The 12179-nt window shown below is 40.3% G+C and overlaps 1 protein-coding gene across 1 annotated transcript in view; it reads left to right on the top strand.

Moving 5' to 3' along the window:
• Positions 1–703, top strand: part of LOC135527933 (renin-like) — a 59900-nt gene extending 59197 nt beyond the window's left edge. The window contains exon 9 of the mRNA XM_064956607.1: positions 91–703. Coding sequence (XP_064812679.1) covers positions 91–252 — 162 coding nt within the window. The 3' untranslated portion in view covers positions 253–703. The remainder of the gene's footprint in view (positions 1–90) is intronic.
• The last annotated feature ends 11476 nt before the right edge of the window (positions 704–12179 follow it).

The following is a 12179-nucleotide window of genomic DNA, read 5'->3' as shown; positions in this document are numbered from 1 at the left end:
TGTGTTATAGATATGACATATATGTTTTATAAATACACATTTATGGAAGTCTTTACCAGTATCTTGTTATGATTTGCTCTCCGTCTGTAGCAATCTCAGTTTGGAGAGGACATCTGTAGTGTGACCTTTAGGGGTTTGGATGTGCCGCCTCCTACTGGCCCTATCTGGATCCTGGGAGCCAACTTCATCGCCCGCTACTACACAGAGTTTGACCGTCGCAACAACCGCATAGGCTTCGCCACAGCAGTCTGACAGGAGCCTCTGCTTAGCCACCAAGCGTTCACTCTCTCTTGCTCTTACTTCCTTCATACTCTCTTTGTCTCTGTTACTGTCTCTTACTATCAGCCTGTATTTCTCACTTACACTCTCTTACACTCTATTATTACGTTTCTCTGTCTCTTTATCACAGGGCCTGCCCTTTGTCCCCATCTTTTTTACACTTCTTGCATTCTGCCATGTCAAGTCATCATTTTGAATTAAATCTGTGCCAATTGCACTTTTCACCTCGTATCACCCAATCAGAATATATCTTTGTTTTTAGTTGACGATGATTGACGTGCAGCTAACAACACACTTATTTTGTGTTATATATCACATGGCATGCTGATGTCATGTCATACAGTTACAATTTTTTTAACAATCCCCATGCAATAGCACTGTCTACAATGTCATGATGTAACAAGAATAAAGCTTATTTAATGGACATGTCTATATTGTTGTTATTGTCTGCAGTCAAGGAATTTTGTTTGCACTCTAAGTTCTCAGAATGTCTGTTTTTCATCAGGGGAGACTCAAGCAGAAAACAAAGTGTTCCTCATTCACTGACCGCAGAAACACGAGCATCTTAATGTCTGTACAGAAATAAACTATCCAGATGTCTTCTATTTTGAGTCACAATATTAATATGATTTATCCTCTGAAGTTGAGCTAGAGATGAATTGATATCAGACAGTGTTTAAGTCCTTAGTTCTGGCAGGCTTTGGTCTACAGTGTGGATCTAATGTGGGAGCTGATGGTGTGAAAATAGCACACACTGTATGTGTAGGATCCAAGGGTGGATGTAGAAAACCGGTTGAGTGATTTATCTTCTGTTCTGCTGTTCCCGCCACACTAAAGATGCCTTTCACAGCATAGTGTCGTCTCTCTCTCATTTCTCTATCTTCTCACTCTTTTCATTCTGTCTCTTCACTCTCTCTTTTTTCTCTTCATTCTCTCTCTTTTCTCTATACCTTCTCACTCTCTTTTTTTGCTCTTCTCTCCCTCTCAATTATTTGTTTTCTCTCACCATGTGCCAGCTGGCTAGGACATTATTTATAAAACGTGTATGAGCTAGTGTATTTTTCCACAATTTGTAGACAAATACAAATTCTCTGCCCACCATTCATGCTGGTAAGAGGGGTGAAGCAATTCAACTTCAGCAAAACTTAACATTTACTGTAATGTAGAGTGATTTCTCTGAAACAAAACAGGACAGGATGGAAATGTCCCATGATGTCCTCAAGGAAACATAAGGCCATTTCAGTGTACATCTCAACCACAAAGGTCATGATCAATCACAGGTCGGAAAGGTCATACAACCTGTCACTGGAGGATGACTTTGAAAGTAAAACCTGCTCTGCAAACAGAATTACCGGAAGACAGACTCTGTTCTTCTTGTATCTTTAACCTCCATTATAGCTAGTAGACACACAAAGAGATAAAAAGACAATAAATGCAGTCATATTTGATGCAAACTGTTGTGGAGTTATTTTCAGAGGGAAAGTCCGCCCAGTGATGTGGGGTATAAAGAATAAAGATATCTAGACTGGAAGATGAACAATAATTTCCTTGCCTTCATCCCGGCACATCCATGAATTGTTCAACTAAGATATTATCTGGAAAAATGTGTTTTGAGGTTAAGGTGAAGATACTAGCACTGCTACTTTTAATGCTGGTACCTTTGAACATACTGTACAAGTATTCTCTCTACATGACTCTACAAAACATCTCCATTTCATTTAGCACTAGATCTGTAGTGGCTTTAGAATGGAAGCACATGTTATGTTTTACATAATTCTATGTTGAGGAGGAATATCGAATTACCAAAGGTTATTGTCAAGTATTTCCTGGAATATGCTGTGTTTATGAACTGTGGTCTGCGTTGAACCTGAGGGACACAAACCATGTTCCATCTGACCAATTCTCACAGTGGCATCATAAGGATTTGAACAGAAACTGCATTTAACCAATAGAACAGGTAATATGCATCTTGCACTTATTGTACAGTATACTGATCACAAATATAAACACAACAGGCAAACAAGTTCAAAGATTTTTACTGAGTTACAGGTTATATAAGGAAATCAGCCAATTGAAATAAATTAATTAGGCCCTAATCTATGGGTTTCACATGACTGGGAATACAGATAGGCATCCCTTGGTCACAGATACCTTAATCAGAAACTTGTCAGTATCTGGTGTGACCACCATTTTCCACATGCAGCACAACAAATCTCCTTCTCATAGAGTTAATCAGGCTGTGGAATGTTGTCCCACTTCTCTTTATTGGCTGTGCAAAGTTGCTGGATATTGGACGGAACTTGAACACACTGTTGTACACGTCAATCCAGAGCATCCTAAATGTGCTGAATGGGTGACATGTCTGGAGGGTATGCAGGCCATGGAAGAACTGGGACATTTTCAGCTTCCAGGAATTGTGTACAGATCCTTGCGACATAGGACCATCAGAATGCTGAAATGTGAGGGGATGGTGGAGGGTGACTGGCACAACAATGAGCATCACGATCTCATCACGTTATCTCTGTTGGAGGTGGCTTATGGTATAGAAATTAACATTCAGTTCTCTGGCAACAGCTCTGGTGGACATTCCTGCAGTCAGCATGCCAATTACACACTCCCTCAAAACTTGAGACATCTGTGGTATTGTGTTGTGTGACAAAACTACACATTTTAGAGTGGCCTTTTATTGTCCCCAGCACACGGTGCACCTGGGTAATGCTTATGCTGTTTAATCAGATTCTTGATATGCCACACATGTCAGGTGGATGTATTATCTTGGCAAAGGAGAAATGCTCACTAACAGGGATGTAAACAAATTTGTGCACAAAATCTGAGAGAAATAAGCTTTTTGTGTGCATGGATCATTTCTGGGATCTTTTATTCAGCTCATGAAACATCGGACTGGTTGCAACACAGCCTGGCATGGCAAAAACTTGGCATCCAACCGCAAGGCTCTACAGAGGGTATTGCGCACGGCCCAGTACATCATTGGGGCCAAGCATCCTGCCATCCATACTAGGCGTATCAGATTAAGGCCCCAAATATTTGGGTTGGGGTCAATTTTTTCACCCAAGTCAAGCGGTACCGGAGTGCCAAGTCTAGGTCCAAATGGCTCCTTTACAGCTTCTACCCCCAAGCTATAAGACTGCTGAACAATTAATCAAATGGACACCTGGACTTTTTACATTGAACCCCCACCCCCATTGATTGTACACTGCTGCTATTTGCTGTTTATTATCTATGCATTGTCACTTTACCCCTACCTACATGTACAAATGAGCTTGACTAACCTGTACCCCTGCACATTGACTCACACCGGTACCCCCTGTTTATAGCCTCGGTATTGTTATTTTAGTGTCTTGCTTTTTATTTTAAAAATTACTTTATGTAATTTAGTAAATATTTTCTTAACTCTATTTCTTGAAGTGCATTTTTGGTTAAGGGCTTGTAAGTAAGCATGTCACGGTAAGGTTGTGTTTGGCCTATGTGACAATTACAATTTAATTGGATTTGATTTGTCACCTAATCCAATGTTGGGTTAATTTTTGACATCCTGCTTCTTGATAGATGCAGACAGTGAAAGGTTTTAAATTTAATCAAACGGTGTCTTACACAAATAAATGATGTATGAATACGTTTAATGGAGGATTGCCACTTGTCTGTCTTCTGATATTTCTGTTACCATTTCTTTCTCCCAGGAAGCCTTTGTCTTTACTAATGACAGGCTTCTCATATTTTGGATGGTTTTGTATATTCTGGAGATGTTTCCCCTGGTACTGGGGTTATTCTAAGTGTTAGCCAATTATGCTCCTGGGTGGAAGAGATGGGAACAGGTTGAGATGCTTTGAAGCATAGCTCTGTATTTGTAAGTATCTGAAAAAAATGAAATTGTGTTTGCTTTTCAGGAATTGTGGAAGTTTGGGAAGAGATCCACAAGGGTCGAAATTCCGTTTTGAGACCATTGCTTGAATGCGGAATCAGTTAATGATTGGAAATAGAAGTTGGCACATAACAGCATAGGAGTGATCATCTCTTTCAGACCAAAATGTATTCTGAACAGGTCCATATCTTCAAGTCGCTTTTCACTTCTATGGGGTTCCCTGTGTGGGAGGTTAGTTCCATGCTTATTTGGGAGCAGAGTAGAACTATCAGAGAGCATGAGTCTTTTTCCATAACAGACAATATACTGTACATTCATCCATCTTTTTATATGTGTATGTCCAATAGGCAGAAATTGTTTTCTAACAAGAAACACACCTACACCCTCGAGATCAAAATTGAGGGTGTAAAAATGTAGTACAGCAAAGATGGTTTTATTTTTCGGTTGTTCTAGGACTGGTTTGCAGATTCTCGGTTTCTTGTTGTTCCAAATGAAAGATCTTATGATTTGGTCAAGAGACTTAAAAAAAAAGGGGTGGGAATGAAAATGTGTCATGTCTAGAAATGATTTGTAAAAAATTGGACAATGTTACAATTTTGATGGAATTAATGCGGCCCAAGGAGAAGAATGGCAACATGGGCCGTCAACCTCATTGTACTGTAGCTCTGGGTTATTCTATACCAAGGTAAATGAAGGGGATCATTTAACCTCTGAGCATGGAACCCGGTAGCGGGCTCAAATTCCACAACATACGGTGATCGCTACATAAATAGTCATTAAACATTCATGAAAATACAAGTCTCACGTGTATCAAAAGCCTAGAATCTTGCTAATCCAACTGCGTTGTCAGATTTAAAAAAGGATTTACTGCGAAAGAATACGATGCGATTATCGAGCCCCATAAAAAAATAAAAAATTCAACCAGCACAGGCGTAACATAATCACAAACTGCATTAAAATAAATAGTTTACCTTTGACGATGTTCGTCTGTTTGCAATCCCAATGCTAATTGTTACACAATTAATTATCTTTTGTTTGATAAAATCCATTTTTATAGCCTAACATGAAACATTTTGTGAACCGCTTGTGTCGTGAATTCTGCCTCATTCCATTTTCGACGACATATTCCAGGTAAATCACCCACACAGAACGTGACTTTTCCAGTCATGTTTGGTTTCACTGCAATCAACTGGTTTGTTTGTAACACAATCAAACCTGATGGGTCATTTCGCGGGACGTATTGACTGAAAGAAACCGATTTGAAGACAACAAGTAATGACATCTTTGTGTACCAATGATTTGCCCGCTGTTTCGTTGATTGACTGTTTTGTAAACCAATGACCACTGATCGTCTTGAATTCTAGCTGGGTAGATAGCCAATGAGCTGAGGTAAACGGCAATAGGTCATATTTATGTGTTGCAAGACCAACCCATGTAGTAAACTCCGGCATAAAGAGTCAGGGAAAGCTAAATCTAAGTCTAGATATACAGATGTACACACAATTTTAGAAAAAATTGATTGGGAAAGTGAGACAGAGATTGTTGTAGGATGATTAATTTAGCAATTCCCAAGTGGAGGAATATCATTCAAAATAAGAATTTGTTCTTAACTGACTTGCCTAGTTAAATAAAGGTAAAATTAAAAATTAAACAGGGCTCATATGTGAAACTATTCTAACTGAACATTTTCTTTCACAGTGACACTGACTCCGAATGGCAGCCCCCAGGGCTAAGGTGTCCATCCCCCACTGAAGCTGGTTCATCCAGCTCCTGCCACAAGTGGTGTTCATCTGCCCAAATTTATTTCTGCAGGCATGGATGTGCCTCGGGGCCAAAAGGGCACAGCATGGAGGCGTCGCTGTGTTCTTTGCAAAATTATGTCCCCCATCACCTGCGCCACATGCTTGGTGACCCTCTGCTTTACAGCAGAAAGAGACTGCTATGGCACCTGGCATCAGCAGCACAATATTGTGTAGAGCTTTGGCAAAGTGGGTGGGGTTATATCCTGCCTGTTTGGTCCTGTCCGGGGGTCTCATCGGATGGGGCCACAGTGTCTCCTGACCCCTCCTGTCTCAGCCTCCAGTATTTATGCTGCAGTGATTTATGTGTCGGGGGGCTAGGGTTAGTTTGTTATATCTGGAGTACTTATTCTGTCTTATCCAGTGATCTGTGTGAATTTAAGTATGCTCTTTCTAATTCTCTCTTTTTGTCTCGGAGGAGGACCTGAGCCCTTGGACCATGCGTCAGAACTACCTGGCATGATGACTCCTTGCTGTCCCCAGTCCACCTGGCCTTGCTGCTGTTCCAGTTTCATCTGTTCTGCCTGCTGCTATGGAACCCTAAACTGTTCATATTTACTCTTGAGGTGCTGTCCTGTTGCATCCTCTACAACTACTGTGATTATTATTATTTGACCCTGCTGGTCATCTATGAGCGTTTGAAACTCTCGGCCATGTTCTGTTATAATCTCCACCCTGCACAGCCAGAAGAGAACTGGGCACCCCTCATAGCCTGGTTCCTCTCTAGGTTTCTTCCTAGGTTTTGGCCTTTCTAGGGAGTTTTTCCTAGCCACCATGCTTCTACACCTGCATTGCTTGCTATTTGGGGTTTTAGGCTGGGTTTCTGTACAGCACTTTGAGATATTAGCTGATGTACGAAGGGCTATATAAATACATTTGATTTGATAAAGGACTGAGGGTCTTCCAAATATTGAAAGTGTGTAAATAGTTACCCATGTTATTTTGTAAATGTGTATATATTTTTCTTCATATTTTTTTCTCCATTTTTTTGGGGGGGGTGTGTTAGAATACCATTTTGGTATTTTGTATACAGTTATTTGTTTCAAAATGTATACCTTCACCAATTTGGCCACTTGGATACATTTGGGCTACTTGTGTGGGACACCTGGGTGACTTTATGATAAATGTCATGTAGTAGCACACTCATTTTGGAAGTTATCATTCTGAGACTTTGCACAAGTACTGTTGCCCTCTCATGTTTTTCACTGAAGTTGTTCCCATCATACTATCTGAATGTTTGTTTTATTGTGTTCATTTTAAAGATGATGATACAAAAAAAAAATTTGTCACAAAAAGTTTTTTTTACATTTACATTTTACATTTAAGTCATTTAGCAGACGCTCTTATCCAGAGCGACTTACTTCATTGTATTATCTAAACCAGATCTATTGTGTTATATTCTCCTACATTCAATTCACATTTACACAAACTTCAGAGTGTTTTTTTCTCTCCAAATGGTACCAAGAATATGCATATCCTTGGTTCTGTGCCTGAGCTACAGGTTGTTAGTTTTGGGTATGTCTTCAGACAGAAATTGAAAAAAGAGGGGGGGTGGCTCTTAGAGGTTAAAGGGAATTCCATTGAAAGATGCACAAGATGCTCTGTCATTCACTGGGAATGTAATCCTTTGGTTCAGGTTCAGCTTGTAACCTTCCTGTAGCACTAATTCCAAAAAGTTTTGGGACACTTTAAAGTCCATGAAGAATAAGAGCACCTCCTCCCAGCTGCCCACTGCACTGAGGCTAGGAAACACTGTCCCCACCGATAAATCTACGATAATCGAGAATTTCGATAATAATTTTTCTACAGGCAGCCATGCTTTCCACCTGGCTACCCCTACTCCGGGCCAACAGCTCTGCACCCCCCGCAGCAACCTGCTCAAGCCCCCCTCCCTTCTCCTTCACCCAAATCCAGACAGCTGATGTTCTGAAAGAGCTGAAAATCTGGACCCCTACAAATCAGCTGGGCTAGACAATCTGGAACCTCTCTTTCTAAAATTATCCGCTGCAATTGTTGCAACCCCTACTACTAGCCTGTTCAACCTCTCTTTTGTATCGTCTGAGATCCCTAAAGATTGGAAAGATGCCGCGGTCATCCCCTTCTTCAAAGGGGGAGACACTCCCAAACTGACACTCTAGACCCAAACTGTTAAAGACCAAACTGTTACAAACCTATATCCATCCTGCCCTGCCTTTCTAAAGTCTTTGAAATCCAAGTTAAACAGATCACCGACCATTTCGAATCCCACCACACCTTCTCCGCTATGCAATCTGGTTTCCGTCTTTATCGACCTGGGCAAGGCTTCGACTCTGTCAATCACTGCGTTCTTATCGGCAGAATCAATAGCCTTGGTTTTTCAAATGACTGCCTCGCCTGGTTCACCAACTACTTCTCAGATAGAGTTCAGTGTGTCAAATCCTGTTGTCCAGACCTTTGACAGTCTCTATGGGGGTGCCACAGGATTCAATTCTCGGGCCGACTCTTTTCTCTGTATATATCAATGATTCTCTGATCCACCTCTACGCACACGACACCATTCTGTATACATCTGGCCCTTCTTTTGAAAATTGTGTTAACAAACCTCCAAAAGAGCTTCAATGCCATACAGCACTCCTTCCGTGGCCTAAAACTGCTCTTAAATGATAGTCAAATTAAATGAAGGCTCTTCAATGCTCTTCAACAGAGCGCTGCCGCACCGCCCGTCCAACATCACAAATACCTAGGTGTCTGGTTAGATTGTAAACTTTCCTTCCAGACTCACATAAAGCATCTTCAATCCAGAATTACATCTAGAATCAGCTTCCTATTTTGCAACAAAGCCTCCTTCACTCATGCTGTCAAACATACCCTCGTAAAACTGACTATCCTACCGATCCTTGACTTAAGTTATGTAATTTACAAAATATCCTCCAACACTCTACTCAAAAAATGTGATGTAGTCTATCACAATGCCATCCGTTTTGTCACTAAAGCCCAATATACTGTACTACCCAACACTGTAACCTGTAAGCTCTCGTTGGCTGGCCCTCGCTACATATCCGTTGCCAAACCCACTGGCTCCAGGTCATCTATAAGTCTTTGCTAGGTAAAGCCTCAGCTCACTGGTCACCATAGCAACACCCACCATTAGCATGCGCTCCAGCAGGTATATCTCACTGTTCATCCCCAAAGCCACACCTCTTTGGCCGCCTTTCCTTCCAGTTCTCTGCTGCCAATGACTGGAACGAACTGCAAAAATCATTGAAGCTGGAGACTCCCTCACTAAGGGAGACTCCCTCTCCCTCACTAACTATATGTACCAGCTGTCAGAGCAACTACACCTGTACACAGCCCATCTGTAAATAGCCCACCCAACTACCTCATCCCTATATTGTTTTCTCTCTCTCTTTTGAACAACAGTATCTCTACTTGCACATCATCATCTGCATATCTATCACTCCGATGTTAATGCTAAATTCCAGTGTTAATGCCACTATGGCCTATTTATTACCTTACCTCACTACATTTCACTACATTTGCACACACTGTATGTAGAGTTTTCTATTGTGTTATTGACTGTAAGTTTGTTTACCCCATGTGTAACTCTGTGTTGTTGTTTTTGTCGCACTGCTTTGCTTTATATTGGTCAGGTTTTTTTAAACCTGAGATCCTGCAGAATATATTCAGCGTATCTATAACCGTGGGGATTGTATTGTGAGGGTCCGAAATAAACAGCAGAAAGTTTGTGTTTTACATCGGCTCTATTTATACTTGCAAAATGTTAATTTGTTCGTAGGGATTTACAGTAGCAAGCAGTTCTATCGCAATATAAAAAAGCGGCAGAAGTAGACATCCCTGTATCGTGCCTCTATATAGAGGGAACTATTCTGAGATTATTTTTGCTTATACATACTATTTTTTTTTGCTTTGCCATTATGGAGTATTGTGTAGACTGATGAAATAAAACAACATTTTAGAATAAGGCTGTAACATAATAAAATGTGGAAAAAGTCAAGAGGTCTGAATACTTTATGAATCAACACTAATTGCATTGAGTATTAATAACAGAGAAAGATTGTTTTTATCCCTTATTGATGTCACTTGTTAAATCCATAGTGTAGATGAAGGTTGCTGTTTATTTATTTGAAGTGGTCGAGGATTGAATTTAGAACACAATTTAATTAAGTTCCCACCAAGTATTAGAAGGCGTGTATCCATGTTTGGGATCAGTGAAATCATGTTAGTAAAGAAGAGATGGTCATCCCAATTTTTCTGAAAAGTATTCCAGAAACAATCACATGTAATGCCCATTGTCATCGGATATGGCATTGCTAGCAGTGAACTGCACGTCCGTGTGTATTATAATTGCTGTACTGTGGCTTTTGGAGTTTAAATGTATGTGGAACTGTTGATCCACCCATACCTTTGTAAGACGATTTTGACCTCGAGGGTGGAGGTGGGTTTCTTGGAGAAAAACAATTTCTGCCATTTAAGTTGTGTAAATGTGAGAGAATCTTATTTCTTCTTATTCTGCTGTTAGTCCCTTCGCATTCCAGTTTATCATAATAGTGGAACCTAAAGTATTTGTGGTCATTCAGGCTGTAAAGAAAGATAAAGAAAGTGTAGCATGCTAATTAATGATAAGGAAAGACAATTTGTAATGGGGAATACTTGGAAAACACTTAAGCATAGCCATAATAGTCTTCTATATGACCATCCTGAATGAAATCAAGATACATCACTGCCCCCCGTGAGACCTAGTCTTTGATGGCTATAAAGGTGCAATTTTCTAGTAAGTATACATAGCCCTGATTGTAGTGAATAGCCTTCCCAACCAATCCACAATTTTAGATGGTGGGAGAGAGAGAAAAGGGAAAAATCTTTAAGTAAAAGCATTGTGATCATAATTATCATAATCAACCTTCAATGAACTTCTTTAATTCTATTATGATTCTAGTTTGGTATAAACAGATCCCAAAATTTGAATCAGAGAAGGGATAATAAGGCCAGGCACCACACCCTAATAGGGATCCCCCTAATCTTATTACAATCAACTTTCACCAGTTGAATGTAGATACAAATATAATACTTTTTGTATCCATGGTCCTTGTAGGGGTTGACACATCTTTCATTGGGGAAAATCAAGTCTGAGATCTCTAAGTGGAAATTACACATCTCCAAAGCCTTTTTAAACCTCAAATACAAGTTCTATATTTCTTGCATTGCAACAGCTTGATCAAATTAAGATCTTACATCTGTATGTCATCAACTTCAGCCATTACTGGAGTGTCTCCATGTATTCATCAAAGATCAGACAAGTTTGAATTATAGAGGAATCCATAGATCTCTCAGAGGATATGATGCTTTGTACGGGTTATTAAAGAATCCTGAAAGACCTGGAGTTTAAACCCAGAGAGAATAAAGGGCTCAAGACTAAGAGTTTGTTTGGATGATGAATAACAGTGCCATTAGCAGACGCAGCAGCCCCATTGCATGTGTTAAAGAGGTATGAGTTCTCCTCTCTGCGTGATTCTGCCAGCCAGACCAGAGTGTTGTGTAAAAGACAGTAAATTGGGCTCACTCTATAGTTCTTATTTTTCCTTAAGAGAGGTCACTGGATACTTCCCAGAACACAAAATTCTAAATCTGATCCCAGCTAGCACATAACGTTCTGAGAACCATATGTTTCTTGGAGCTTGGTGAGAGTGTGGTTGTCCTATGGTTATTTTACATACAACCTTCCCACAACTTTCTGGGAATGGTACAAGATAGTTGCTTGACTTAGGAACGTTTTCAGCACATTTAAGGACCTTGACTAAAAAACATGATTTTCTTGTTATTCCATCACTTTGACATAGGGGTCACCAACTGGTTGATTGTGATCTACTGGTTGATCTCCAAGGCATTTCTAGTCAATCGCCAAACATTTCTCTAAAAAAAACTATGATAAAGCCTGCGTTCCTGTTTTATATTCGTTTTGCATTTATTGATGTAGGTGAGACAGCATCCCAAGCCACGTCCTCAGAGCATGTGCAGACCAGCTGTCTGGAGTGTTTACGGACCTGTTCAATCTCTCCCAATCCATGTCTGTTGTCCCCACTTGCTTCAAGATGTCCCCCATTGATCTTTTACCCAAGATTGAACTAAATGTATTTCGCTCCATGGCACTTACTTCTGTCATCATGAAGTGCTTTGAGACGTTAGTTAAGGATCACCTCCACATTACACAACACCCTAGACCC

Source organism: Oncorhynchus masou, chromosome 33 (assembly GCF_036934945.1).
Source record: "Oncorhynchus masou masou isolate Uvic2021 chromosome 33, UVic_Omas_1.1, whole genome shotgun sequence".
NCBI classification, from domain to species: Eukaryota; Metazoa; Chordata; class Actinopteri; order Salmoniformes; family Salmonidae; genus Oncorhynchus; species Oncorhynchus masou.
Note: the sequence above shows the minus strand (reverse complement) of the source record. Positions and strands in the feature narration are given on the sequence as shown.